This window comes from Clavelina lepadiformis, chromosome 2, assembly GCF_947623445.1.
Source record: "Clavelina lepadiformis chromosome 2, kaClaLepa1.1, whole genome shotgun sequence".
NCBI classification, from domain to species: Eukaryota; Metazoa; Chordata; class Ascidiacea; order Aplousobranchia; family Clavelinidae; genus Clavelina; species Clavelina lepadiformis.
Genome location: NC_135241.1, coordinates 7,789,287 through 7,803,941, shown reverse-complemented (window position 1 = coordinate 7,803,941; position 14,655 = coordinate 7,789,287). Strand labels below are relative to the sequence as shown.

The 14,655-nt window shown below is 34.1% G+C and overlaps 1 protein-coding gene across 1 annotated transcript; it reads right to left on the bottom strand.

The window, feature by feature from the left end:
• Nucleotides 1-1,449: 1,449 nt before the first annotated feature.
• On the bottom strand, nucleotides 1,450-8,885 carry LOC143446513 (serine/threonine-protein kinase 17A-like). Its single transcript, XM_076946170.1, has 7 exons — nucleotides 8,571-8,885; nucleotides 4,909-5,121; nucleotides 4,307-4,448; nucleotides 3,595-3,721; nucleotides 3,356-3,404; nucleotides 2,715-2,894; nucleotides 1,450-2,549 (listed from the first exon to the last, which is right to left on the bottom strand). Exons 1-7 carry the CDS (start codon nucleotides 8,678-8,680, stop codon nucleotides 1,874-1,876), a joined length of 1,497 nt encoding a protein of 498 aa, XP_076802285.1. The 5' UTR covers nucleotides 8,681-8,885; the 3' UTR covers nucleotides 1,450-1,873.
• Nucleotides 8,886-14,655: the final 5,770 nt, after the last annotated feature.

Sequence of the window (14,655 nt, the reverse complement as noted above, 5' to 3'; positions counted from 1 at the left end):
AGAAAACGTTTTATCTATAAATTATGCTATTCCAACATGCATATACCTGAAACGGTTTCATTTCAATTAAATTTTTTGATGCGCGCTTAGCATCGATTATGAGAGTAAGTTAAGTTAAACATACAAAATTTAGTACAGTTTTATTATTTGAAATGCTTAAAACATATTGCCAACATAGCCCATAATTACATCTACATGATATAAATTGGCCTGGTGTGCAGCCCAAAATGAAATTCAGTTTGATTCAAGTTGAGTCGTTACGTCATTTCCTGTTCCTGGTAATGATTCCGAGTAATCCAATTACAGCATTGAATGATATATAGTTATTGTTTCCCAGGAAGTGGTCGGTATTGGTGAATCTGCAAGGCAATCCAGATTGAGTGAGTTTTTGTTCGGCGTAAGCTGTGCATTAACCGTTGAAGACTACAGTTCGTGGATGAATTCGTTCATGCTGAAACTCCCCACACCTTAATTATATTTTATATTAAGTTGCATGTGCTGATAAAGTCTATGTCCAGATGTGTAGTGTCGGATTGGCTGAGGTGTCGTTCTTTTGTCATCGGTCACTCTTCGCGGCATTTTTGAAGGCCTAGATTGTTCCCGGTAACTGTGTTACCCTCTTCACAACCAAGCACTATGCAAGAGAGAGAAGCTTTTAATTCAATGACTTCTTTGATAAACATTTGACGTGGTATGTAGGCGCCTGACGCATGTTAAAGCTTCTCCAAGCGTTACAACGCTTCCATGCAGATATTATTGCCTGCGTGACAACAGTCATTACAAGCAAACGGGTTGTGTGAAACGTTATCTTCCCTAGAAAATGAGTCAACAGGTTGTTGGATTTAGTAGCATGGCAGCTGTAACATTAGAATCGTGATCCACATGCGCGTGAAACAACTAACAAAGTTATAATCCAAAAATATATGGGTGCCGTGCTTTTGGAAACAGAATCGTGTTTTAAAAAGTGCAACATCATGACAATGCGGGGATAAATGTCTCGATATCACGCTATCAGGGCCGGTCTTGGCAAGTGTGGGGCCCAACGCAAGAACTGATGGCGTGCACCTTGCCGATTTTAAGTAATAACAATAACCTTGTAAACCAAATATCAACTCTTTGCAAATTAGTTCCCATCAAAGCTGTGCTTCGCGACATATTTTCACCAAAACACTCTCTTTCGAAAACAAATACAGCACTGTGATTTGCGCAAAACAATTAAGGTAAATTGTTTTTTTTTTCTTTTGGTGCTAAGCAGCGCGGAGCCCGACACAGTAGCATTGACCGTCCTATCATTCAATGCTGTTACTGTACTTCGATAAACACAAGGCCGGGCAGCAAGGTGCCGCGTACGGAGCCAAACCTTGACGTCGTGTTATAGTTGTCGCTGCCAAGCCTGTGGTCGTATTATGTGAGGGTAATATTTGCACTTGGGCTAAACAATCAGGTATATTAAACATTTTTGTTTTTTATTAAACACAAACACGTAGCTAAGGTTCACACGTAATCGCTTAAATAGTTGATCATAGGCATTAAATGTGAGAACATTACAATAGGCACAAGCAAGGATATAAAAGAGACAATAACAGTGACACAATGTACCTGTTATAATAACGACAGCCCTGCTCATTTGGTTTATATAACTATGCAAATGTACGCACAAGTTTGATTACGTTTGGAATGCAACTAAAAAAAAGGACATGGAAATAGGTCTAAAAATGCGCGGTGCAAGTAAGGTTACGAACGTTACGGTATACATAGAACTAAGTTTAACCGATAGACATTTATGAAATATAGTTCGAGAAATAGAGGGAAATACTGAAGATTTAAAATGGAATAAAAATAAGTAGTATAAAAAACTTCCAAGGCAGTGTACTTAGGGCAACTTTTTCTTGGGCTCAAGTATATCAACACACGCGAGGTTATATTCGATATGTGTTGAAGTATGATGGGAAGTGGGGTCGAATTTTCTACGTTTTCTCAACGAAGTTATTTCAATGTGCATGTCATCTAACTTACAACCGCACTGGCGGCAATCGACCGTGTGCATGCTGCAGAATAAACCAACCTCCTCGCGAATTTCATAACGACTCTTTTCGCTATTCAGCGACGAGTTCAAGCTGCTGTTTTCCTTGTCTTCCGAGGTGCGCGCTACAACCGCAGATACCTGAGAACTCTCTGATGTTGAGTGGTGCGATAACAAAGAAACTGGGGGTGCAGTTGATGCTTTCGTCATAGGCATAGGCGAGGTGCATATGTTTCCGTTAATATCAATAGTTTCTTGGTTTTCTTTTGTTTGGCTGTTTTTACCGTCAAGGCGCAACCCGTTAACAACGGTTTCTGGTTTCACTTCGTTCTCCGCAAGGTGAATGGATTTGGCGCTTTCAATAGCACTGCCGTCCTTTTCGTAAGTTAAAAAGTTATTTTCAAAGAAAACGGAATCACCATTTTCTAGATGACATGGGGTAACGGGCGACCGAATACTAGTTTTGGGGCTCACATGACCAGACACCCAAGGATGTTTTAAAATCTCTTCAGCCGTGATTCTTTCACTAAACAAAAAAGCTGCATATAAAAACACAAGTTCCTGTATAGAAGTACAAAAACTACACAAGCTCGCATAAGACAGGAAATCCCTGACCATATCGAATTTACCCCATAGTATTTTGTCCAAACAGGAAGCAAGATATTACATAAAACAGAGTGTGATAAATTACGTTGGTTCACGCTGCAGCATTTTCCAAATCATGTCCTTGCAGGCAGAGTGCTTGCCATTGAATAACTCATCTGGAAAATCTATGGAACCAGTGGTAACGTTCATCAAAGTTTCATTCTTTGTTTCTCCAAGAAAGGGTGACACGCCTGTTAGCATCACATAACAGACCACACCCAATGACCTATGATAAATATTACATTTAAGAAAATCTATGAAAAACTGGTATAGTTGTTATTGAGTCCCTAACTTAATCTCAACACCGGAATAACCTAAACTCTATTATTAAAATCAAAACTAAAACCTTTTTGCAAAGACTTCCATAATATCCTGAAAACTAATCCAAACTGTCAATATTATCTAAAAACTTAGGAATTATCAACAAGTTTCTATCTTTAAATTGACATCTCTTGTATGGTGGGATTATTCCAGTGTAGGTATATCTCTGGTTTTCTTTATCATTACCATTATCATCAACATTGATATAAGACTCAACCATTCACAAAGCATTAGCATGACATATGAATTGGTCAGGTGAAAAGCAAGAGCTACATTCTCATCTATAATCATGAGATTAAACTTAACAACTTAACCCCCTGATGAAAATTTTCCATATATAAACGTGTTGATTGAAAGTTTTCTTACCATATGTCAGTTGATGTATTGATGGGTTCAAAATTCAATACTTCCGGTGCTAAAAAAAAATTATTTATCTTTCCTATCATTCCTCTTTCCTTTCTTTTATATAGTTAGTGATGAATAAATTCAAAACATGTGGAAAAATAGTAGTTGTTTCACAATAATGTAGCATATTTAAAATTAAACTAAACAGTTTATCATATTATAACAATATATTGCACAAATGTTTATCAACATTCACTTACCAACATAATCTGGTGTTCCTAATATTTCTCTTATTTCTATGTTTTTCGCAATGTGCTTTGACAAGCCAAAATCAACAATTTTGATATCTCCTTCGATGCCTTCTTCTGTCAGCAGGATGTTTTGTGGCTATGTTAAGCAACATTATAAGTGAATAACTGCTAATTAGCAAATGCATCACAGCAGAAATTGTACAATATATAGAACTGCATCCTGCACCAGGTTGTTGAATTAAGAATAGACACAAACTGGAATGGAATAAGCAAAAATACAATATTGTCAAAACTAAAAAATTTTTAAGCAATGGTCGGTACTTAAATTTAATTTCCATACACCAGTCGTTTTATGAAAGCAGTTTTCTTAAGAACAAGTACTATTAAATGAATTTGTATTATACGAGTGATGTGTGCTTCTTTTGACTATTACTGAAGGTTAGCTGCTGAAGTTAGAACTTAATCAGGCATAAGTATGTTGAAATGTAAATGATTCATATAAAATATTACTACATCGTCTTCAAGAATAGCATATTATTCATATGAGTGATGTGTGCTTCTTTTGATTATAAATTTATGCTTGCTGTTAAAATTAGAACTTAAAAAAGCGTTAATATGTTGAAATCCAAATGAATCATGTATCATATTACCACAAAGCTGTTATTAATACCATTATTATTGATATACCATTTAATACTACACTATAATAAGTTTTAACAACCTTCAAATCAAGATGGGCGATATTGTTTGAATGGAGGAAGGACACGGCTTGCAAAATTTGATGAAATAAACGACGAGTTGTTGCCTCTGAAAATTTATCTTTTACACCGATGCAGTAATCAAATATCTCTCCACCAGCAGCACTAGTCAACAAAGCAGAGTAATGTTTCACATAATATGAGGCAAACACAGTATAAATAGCTGATTGCATGCAATGTTTCAATGGCAACAGGCAGAGGTACTTCCTTGAAATATGTATGATGTCAGCTATATACCATATATGTAAGGATAATTACATAAAAATAGGTCGTGAGGAATTAATGAAATGACTATCATTTATAACTTGGCAAAACCTAACAATGACTTATCACGCTAAACTAAGTATTTTGTTGTGAAAAAGGCATTAAGTACAAAATGTAGTTAGACAACGAAAACCTTTTTTGGATATGACCATAGCACTATAGGCCTAAAGTTTTAAATTACAATAAGGACCAGAAGGAACACACAAGAAAAGTAATGGATTAACACACTAATTGATTAACTGTGTGGATTGCAGCTGTGAAAGTTTATTGGATAAGCTAAATTTATTCACATTTTACTTACTACTCTAATATGAGAACAAATTCCGAAGCAGACTCATAAACACGATGGAGATCAATTAAATGAGGATGACTTTCACTAAGCTCCAGAACGGCAATTTCATGCAATATATCCTGAGTGCAATCTCGGCAATGACGCCTTTTCCGGATGCATTTAGCAGCAAATCGGCGTTGAGTTTCTTTTTCAATACACGTCTTCACAACAGCAAATTTACCTCTGGAAATAAATTTATAATCAATTATAATGAATGGTCGACATAGTGGTTCATTTATTGAAGCATCTTTGTATTGTCCATTTATGGATTGATTTAAACCAGTGGTTTTCAACATTTTTCATACGCGACCCATTTTAACAACCCAATTTAATTAACGACCTCCTTCCAAAAATTTTGATTCAGGCATATGTAATACATTTGTGTATGCGCAATAGCAAAAAAAATAGAATTAAAAATAACATAAATTAGAATACCATTCTGTTGAAAAAAATACTCATTTATTAATTAGAATTCTCATAATAGTGGTTGGTATTTAATTGTCGTCTTTGCGACCACCAGAGAAAAGGCAAACAACCCACCCGGGGGTCGCGACACCCAGGTTGAAAACCACTGATTTAAACCAAGGGGCTGCTAAATTTCATGACCAAAACGTTTTTGTGAGCATGAGTGTTTTTACAGAATACCGGTAGTTTGAATTGAACACCATTGTCAGGTCAGTGTGTTAGATCCATAAGGGTTGATTATAATCATAAGCAGATGAACGAAGATACTATAACGTATAATGGTAACATATAAAAGACTTGCGATCATGCTGAATCTGTTCAAAAATTTCCCACGACCAAAGTGGAAGGTGGAAGGAAAGACTCGGCCTCACTACCCAAGACCCACTATATGGGAACCTCTGATTTAAACAATAGCCTAAATGGCGTTTGCAACTTTAAAAGTATAGAGACAGGGAACAAATAGCTAAACAACAACGTGGTGTTTCAAAATGTCCAGTGTTTGTATCTCATTGCTCTTTGTTAGTATGCCAAGCTTAGCTTAATACCTGCCCTGTTTGAACACCTAAAACATTGTGCTTCCAAAGTATTTAAAAGTATCTCAAATATGAACTTAATACGAGGGGTGTATGAAAAGTAATGAGCCTAACTAAGAAAATGTACAGACAAAACATTTCATCAACTTTTTTTACATTTTTCATCCTCTTATGAATATTTTTAAAGTTAATAAGACCTTTTGTGGTTGTTTTTGCAGAGTGTATACTGTATATATATAGTCGTATATAAGCAGGAAAGAAACAAAGCATGCAAAACGTCCAGTTTATCCATACCAGATAAAATGATACTTCAATACACAAGTAAAGTCAGTTTATAAATAACATATCAACAAGGGCAGTTAACTGTTTGCAGGTCAATTTTCTAGTGTATCAGCACAAAGACAGATATGCTGTGGTCTCAGTTCATAAAATTTTGACAACACAATTTTAACATTACCATATTCAGCTTTAAAAGCTCGATACACTTTTCTCAATGTGAGTCGTAAGTACCTTTTGTGAACTTTGGTTTTCTTTCTGTTTTGAAGGATTATTTTAAAGTCTGTCATACCTGGTGCTTGGCTAGACATTTCATCATGAGCATAGAAATTTTCAACAGCTTTTTTTAAATCTTCCGATAATTCGTGAATTATTTTAGTTTTAGCTTCTGGTTTTGTGGATTCTGGAGCAAATTTCAAGGTCAATTTTCTACAACTAAATTTCTTTTATGTGGGTTCTGTGGCAAGCTTTTCTGCATCTTCTTCAAAGAACGATTAAGAGCTGACCTTTTCATGTACATGGAAGTTGTATCGACCACAAGTTCTTTTTTCAGGCTCTGTATTCTGCTTCTTTCTGTCCCTTGAATGTCTTTTAACCTGCTTTTAGTATTCTTTAAAAGCTTCATATTTACCTTCTTGTTTTAACTTTTCTCTTCTTTGACGATGTCATTCTGCGCAACTTTTTGCCATTACAAGAGCTATCAAGCTGCAGGCTGCTCTACAACTCCAGCTTAGCAAGACCACATTGACTGAAATAATTTGTCCAGGTGTTATATTTAAAAACAGTGCATATCGTTTGTTTGACTGACAATTTTATTTAACAAATGGTTTTGTACAAACACAGGAAAGTAATTTTGGTAAATTTAATCATGCTTGTTCACCTACAAATTGAAAGTTAAGATATATGCCAAAATTTTTTAGTTGTGAGAATGTCCTGTTTAATGAAGAAGATAGCTAGTGGAAAGACAAACAATAATATCAGTAATGCATTTTTTGTCAAACTATATGTACTATTTTTGTGACTGACGGGACAAATGCTTTTTTATTTTTTTAACCTTAAATTTGTATCCAGACAAAGGACAACAGAACTAAGCGGACGTTTTTTTTCATACACTTACTTCCATAATATGTGCAAAAAAACTAAAGAGTACTAATTTTTTTATGTACTAAGAACTACTTAGAAAAAATTTAAGTTATAAAAGATGAAATTTACATTTTTATTTAAAGACCTCATACCAGATACACAAATGCTTTTAAATACAAAAAGTATAACAATACAGATTGCTTTTTTTTCAGAAAGGTAGAGGCGTGTACTCTAATATAAAAATAATTTAATTGTCATTTTTGTTAATACAATTTTTGCTACTTTGGAACATCATGATGGAATTAACCTAAAGACTTTACCGGGCAATTGAATGTGTTAACAAATCGCTTACAGGAAAACAGAATGTGAAAATCAAGATTTCCAAAGAATCATTTAATAACAACATTAACTTCCAGTGGTGATATGCAAAAAACTATTTTTTAATTCACTGAATACAATTATATTTATAAACCAAAGGCTTGAATAACTGATTGGAAGTTGGAACGCTGATCAATCTAATATATGAGAAGATTTCATTTCAAAGTCAAAGGAAAAAGAACAAAAAACTTTCAGGAGAAATATGACAGCCAAACCCTTCATAATACTAAGGTTGCCATATCATATTATACAGTTAATCGATTTTATATGTAAAGTCATTGAATTGTTGTTCAAGACAAGGAGTATTTATATCTTTTGAATATATAATGATATGCTATATAATATTATACATACTGTATAGCCTATATAATACTTTATTATATGGATCAATCGGTACAAAATCAACTAAAAAATATCTGAGTTTGAGATTGACAATCAGAAGGTGTATTTAGCCATAAATGAAGTAAACAATAGCTACATAAAACATTCAAATCAAAACAAATTTTGATTTCCCATGCTGAGACTCAAACTTTAAAACATTTGTCTTTAAATCATAAGTTTTTCATAAGAAGCACTGTTTTATCAAATTAAGTTCTAAAAACTTTGTATGAAATGACCTATACATAAGCTATTATACAATTATATCATATCATACAGCCATGCTTCAGGCATAAAATAAAAAATGACCAGTGTAATTGGCAATACTAAATTTTAAAAATTTAACTAAAAATGAAGTTAAAAGCAAAATTCCATGTATGGTGACTGCTGACAGATGTGCTCTGGTCAAATCCAGAAGTTATATAGGGCTTAAATTGTAAACGTGCATCATAATAAGTTTGCACTGACTAGTCGCAAAATATAAAACCTTTAATAAAACAAGATGACCCATACCCTCACCTTCCAATTGTATCTTCAACAATAAAATGGTCTTGCCAGGATTCTTTGTGAATAATTGATTGTACATCAGATATACTTCCTAATCTTTTTGTAGGTGATGGCACTGACATACCGGTAGTCCAGAAAAGAAAGCAAACTCAATAGTGCCAAATATTTAAACAAAAAAGTAGTGCAAGTTTGGCAGTCATTTTTTAAACAGTTAAATCAACCTGGTGCATAGTAAACAACACATCCTGCACAAATTTGGAAGTCAAGTGTCTATTTCAGCAGTGATTGGGATATGCTGAAAAAAATATAATTTGGGGTTTCCGTGAATAATAACATTAACCTTTTTCACATTAACCAATTCCAGTTTTATTTGAATCAGTAACGTATATGCAAACATCATCAATTAATGCGTTATTTTAACTAAGTAGCAACATATGTTGAATAACGAATATATTAGAGGTAAAACAGACACATGGTTTGTAAATAATCATGAAGCAAGTGGACTACTTTGCAATTACGCCAGAGTAATATACTAATCACTTTGATTTCATTTTAAATTGTTTTTGGAATGAATTACAAATCATTCAAACTTTAGGTTTAATGTACATATTTCTAAATTCATTTGCTGGAATATGTTGTGATAATTTATAGATATATATTGTTATAAACAAGCATACTGTGATTTCATGACTTTGTAATTATATCGATACAAAGATTGTAGCATCATTCGATTGTATTTTTTCATGTAAAACACAATAAAATCAAAAAATAAGTAGGCCTATGTACAATCATCGCCATCATACAGGTCTGCTTGTTAGATTCATGTTCAGTGCGAGATACCCAGGAGCACTATATACTGTTGTAATGCTCTTGGGCAAGGCATTCTCCTCCTCAGTAAACCTGGTGGACAGTTCTAAATTTGGGAAATACGATATAAAAGATCAAAAAGCTAAATAAAAAATCAAGTGATCAAAACCTCGCAACAGTTTATTGCATGAAAGTAAAATTAATTAGGCCTATAGGCCAAATTTTAATAAAAGTCCATGAAAATTTATCCGGCTCATAAGATTTTTTGATAGGCTAGCCGAGTAGATAATTCTATGTAATTCTTAGATATGCAATGTCAAAAAGATTGAATAAGTGCACACTTGATGACTTGGCGAGTCGTTGCATACCTGCAACATTAAATTAGAGTGACTTAAGTCTACTAGGCTAGCTCATTGCAGTACCGGTACTCAAGTAGCTCCGGCTTACTGCACGGACAAGACTGAACTCGAACCTAAACAGCCTGAGCCAGAAGCCGGTAACCTTTGGCTTAACTCCAGCGAGTCCGAATACTTGCTGCAGCGCTTCACTGATTGTGCGAACGGCTTCTGCTAACGCTCTACTAGAGTACTAGACTACTATTAGCGTAGCCTAGTAGGGTAGGCCTGACCTAATTTAGTATTTTTTCCACTGTCATTCTGGCAGATTCCTAACAAGATCATAAAGCCTAAAACAACAAAAAACCCACGCGATGCGCACAATTGTGGATGAAAACCGAAATGAATCCAAACAAATGGTAAAGCATGAACTATAGCTAAACAACGAAAATTGTAAGGAATAATTGCTAATTATATAAAAAAAATATACACTGTTGGTATTAAAATAAACGTAATCATTGCATAAAATAATTAACAAATACTAGTTCGCTTCGCAATTTGCGTGACGAGATATCATCGAGCGCTCTATGATAAAATCTGCCAAAATTTTGAGCGATTCTGCAACCAACGATATAAAGAACTTGAACCCATCATGTTCTTTATATCGTTGCTGCAACGATTTACAGCGATTCACTTTTTCAATCTTTTCAATTTTTTCAACTTTCAATAAATCACTTTTTCAATCAATCATTTTATTTTTCGTCAAGACGAACAGGACGAAAAATCAAGCCTGTTGTTACTAACACGCACCAATGAACAGGATAAAGGGACAAAGCAGAAAACGCTTAAAACGTGCTCAAGAGAAATAACGTTAATATTGGCTGGTAACAACTAGCATGGTCACTAAACTTGTAGTTAGTTAAATCCATAAAACATAAGTTGAAAAGGCGAAAATTAAGCAGACGAACCCATATATTTACCCATATTATTTTCTCACCATTGCGATTGTAGGTTATTCTACTATTAGAACTTGGCCCCATTCATAGGAAAATGTCTAAATTTGTAGTTATTTAACAAGTACGCGAAGGTTTCACCACTTTGTTAAAGCGATATAAATGTGAAAATTCATTAATTCTACTGAAACCTTTTGCAAGCCTGAAGAAGTTAAGAAGATTGTTAGAAAGGTTTTGTTTTGCATTTGACAATTTTCTAACCAGGCCCAATTTCCCATGAGGCAATTCTCCTTTGATCGTTAGGTTTTTTTTCAGAACCTTTCCAACTAGGCATATTATACCTGGTTCTATTTTGTCTATATACACATTTTGGAACAAAATTTCAGGATTTCTGTTTTTCAGAGCCTTTTGTGGAATATTTTTTATAATGCGACCGACTTTATTAAGTTAAATTAAAATGAGTACAATTATATTTGCTAATAGAATTTAAGTAAAAATTTAAATTTAACATTTTTATTTTATTGACAATCACCGTATTCAATTGGCATGCGCATAATATATCCCCTATGGTAGCCACACACATAGTAAGGTGTAGATATAACGATAACTGCAGGATGTAACTACGCGTATAAATTAACACCAACATATAGAGCAAACGCCGAGAACCCATGATATGGAGTAAGAAACATTTGGTGGAGTCATTTAAAAATTTCACTGTGCTAGGGAAACCCCCGGTATCGTGATATTCTACTAGCTTGAATACAGCGGTTTGCAAATTACTGTATTTTAAAGACATTTACAGATTTCATTGCAAAAATGAGGTTCGTTAAAAAGCATGAAACGCAACCAAAATCACACATTGCTCAGGCATTCACAAATAAAAACTAATTGAACAGTAACAGAGGAAGTATTAAAAGTGAATTATTATCTATGAAGCGTGTTGTATAAGGAAAATGTTATTATTTCTATTATAATTATTATCATCATTATTGTTATTACTTTAATTACAGTTAAATTAAATTGAAAATTATTTATAGTCATAACTCTCACTTGTGCATCGAAATATAAAAAAAAATTCAAAGTATGTATATTTATTATTGTATAACCTAACGGCAAATTCTTTATTTTTAGCATTTTCCAAACTTTTGGGCCCAATCATTTCAAACACCCATCCGTTAACTTTTGAGTAGGTACACGATAGCCCATTTTCAAGTTATTGTTGAAATAATCCTGATATTTTTGAAACATAACCCTTTTATACGTAACTTTCTTTTAACAGATTGAAATAACAAAAGCATAATTTGTTTCAATTAGTTACGAGTTGTTACATGCTTTCTAATAAAACCGAGGGTTTTAGCAGAAAACCTGTTTCTATTGATGGTCAAATAAACGTAATAAGAGAAAAATTAACTTTGAAGCTTCTATTTCGTAATCGATGTTGTTTGTATGCACTATAGGCCTATAATAAATGAACGTTTCCATATTCATTACTAATAAGAAGTATTCGTTACAACTAAATTTATAATTTTCAAAATAATTTTCCAAATTACTATTGTCGTTTAACTAAACACAGTCTTTTTAAAATATATATTACGAACAATGAGGAAATGATTGCGTTCCTTGTGGTCCTTTTTACAACTTGACCACATAATGCTTTACGAATGTAGCTCGTAAGATTTTGTATAAATCCGTCGTCGAGCTTTTCATCTACGAAGTTTAACTTTTTAATAAAAGAATTTTAACTGCTCAGAGAAGAATGGAGATAAAGGCGATGAAGATAACCTTAATTTTGTGTCTGAGCATCTTTCTCAGACATGTTTACAGTTGGTATGAGTAACTGAACAATATTAGACTTTAATAGACCTGGACAGCTCTTTCCATTGATTAAAACCTTCGCGTTCATAATTCATAATTTCGCCTTCATAACCGGAAGTTGAACAGTTAGCGCAGGACGTTTCCGTCTCTTTATAACTCTGACTTTCTGCGGTTTCGCTTATTGCGATTCATCACCACTGCTGTCACCGCTTTCTAAAATGAGGTTAGCTACCAGTTTCGTATAAAAAAAGATGTAACTAAAACGTTCTACCTTTTGCTGGATTAAATCATACTCAGTGCATCGCACAACACTATCGTTGCACTCAATAACTTTTTTGTCGTGTATTATATACGTGGCGTAAGGATTTCGACCCTGACCGTGCCTAAAGTAGCACAGAAACGTATATGAAATTTGTAACATCTGGTTGTAGCAATATTTGTAGCCGTTTATGTGGAACTACGACTTTATCAGAGAGACCTTGTAATTAAGTCTCGCCGAGCTAAAACAGCAATAAATACTTGTCCGACGTTGAAAAACATCTTTCTACATACTTTATGTTTATTATCTGCTTATCTTCACACGAACAACAGTATTTCTGAGCTGAAAGAATAAAATATTCTTCAATATATTTACTTATGAATCCTCCTCTACAGTTTCAAACAGAAGAAGAGTCATAACACTCGTCGCCAGAAAAAAATAAGTCTCGCCACACAATTAAACCAACAAGTATTTCCCATATTTCGACAAACTAACATACGACTACTTTCTATTTCAATTATGATTTGGCTTGATTTTTGCACGTTACGTGACAGGATCCCTTGAAGCAAAAAGTGGGGGCACTCCGCTCGATTTCTTAGGGGTATCGCTCATAATTACGGTCTATTATATCATGTAGTGCTAGTGCATGACAATTGATCGAGTAGCTGTTATATAACTACAGATTTATACATTTTTCTATAGATGGAGCTAACTTTTAAAGGTACCATCGCAAAGGTAAAGAAGTTGTTTTTAATATGAGTAAATAAAAAAGTGGGGGCACTCGGCTCGATTTCTTAGCCGAATCGCTCAAATTTTCGGTTGAATTAATTATATAGTGCACAACGATATCCCAACGCGCGTATATGGTTAGCCATATGAGTCAGAATTCGCTTTAAGGTACCTGTACCGAATAAGGCCCACCTAACACTTTTTTGAAAATAACTCAAGAACCATAAATGAGAATAGACTGAAAAATCGTATTCTATTATTGAGGGTATATGACTACAACATATTAAAACCACAATACCTGACAACCCCTCAAAAAAATTTTATAAAGAAATTAAAAATTCCAAAAAATGGGCCTTATTAGGAGCATAGGCTCCTAATAAGGCCCACCAATTTTGTGAGTATTTTGATTCAAAACATAGTAATAGACAACATATAACATTATTAGAAATTTCACATTTTAAGTTGTACAAACATTTAAAAATATTCCACTAGGCGCATCAAAGTAACTGCAACAATTTGCCAACTGATGACTGGAACCACACTTGAAGTTTGGACATCAATTAGCCAAGCATCTTGTATGGGCCTTATTAGGCGCATGTGGCATCCACGAAAAAAATGTCACATTTTTATCATCAGAAAAATTTTAGCAAAAAAAAGTGCATTATCCTTTTCAATACTAAGTTGGTTGTTACATGAAAACTTCAGCCGGCTGACAACAGTTCATTTAACCGGCCAAATTCTCACTTACTTTTTTTCTAAATTAACAAAACCACCTTAACTGCAAATATCAAATTTTTGTTGTGCTCTAGCGAATCGGTTGATCACGTGACAAGGATGAAATCTGGTAAACCATCATGAATTTATATTAGTTTTTATGTAGGGACAAAATCTTTCATTTATTTGCACGGGTTTGCGAAATATGAGCAATGGGCCTTATTAGGGACCGGGCCTTATTCGGTACAGGTACCTTATTCCAATTTGTGAACGTCTTCGCAATTGACGAATGCGTTAAAAGAAGCGATTTCTGACACACATGGCTAACCATAGACTACTGTATGTTCAGACTTTGCAATAAACTCCAGTTCTGTTGCTTTCTTAAGTCAAAACGACTAATTCGACCTTTGCTCAACAATGGTATAGTTCAGAGGTCGGCAACCTGCGGCTCCGGAGCCGCATGCGGCTCTTTCAGCCCTCTGCTC

Coding starts and splice junctions, on each gene's coding strand:
- LOC143446513 (XM_076946170.1), bottom strand. CDS start 8,680: ATGTCAGTGCCATCACCTACAAAAAGATTAGGAAGTATATCTGATGTA. Junction 4,449..4,908: donor TTTGTTCTCATATTAGAGTA/GTAAGTAAAATG, acceptor TTTGTTGACTAG/TGCTGCTGGTGGAGAGATAT. Junction 2,550..2,714: donor ATGCTGCAGCGTGAACCAAC/GTAATTTATCAC, acceptor TTTTTTGTTTAG/TGAAAGAATCACGGCTGAAG.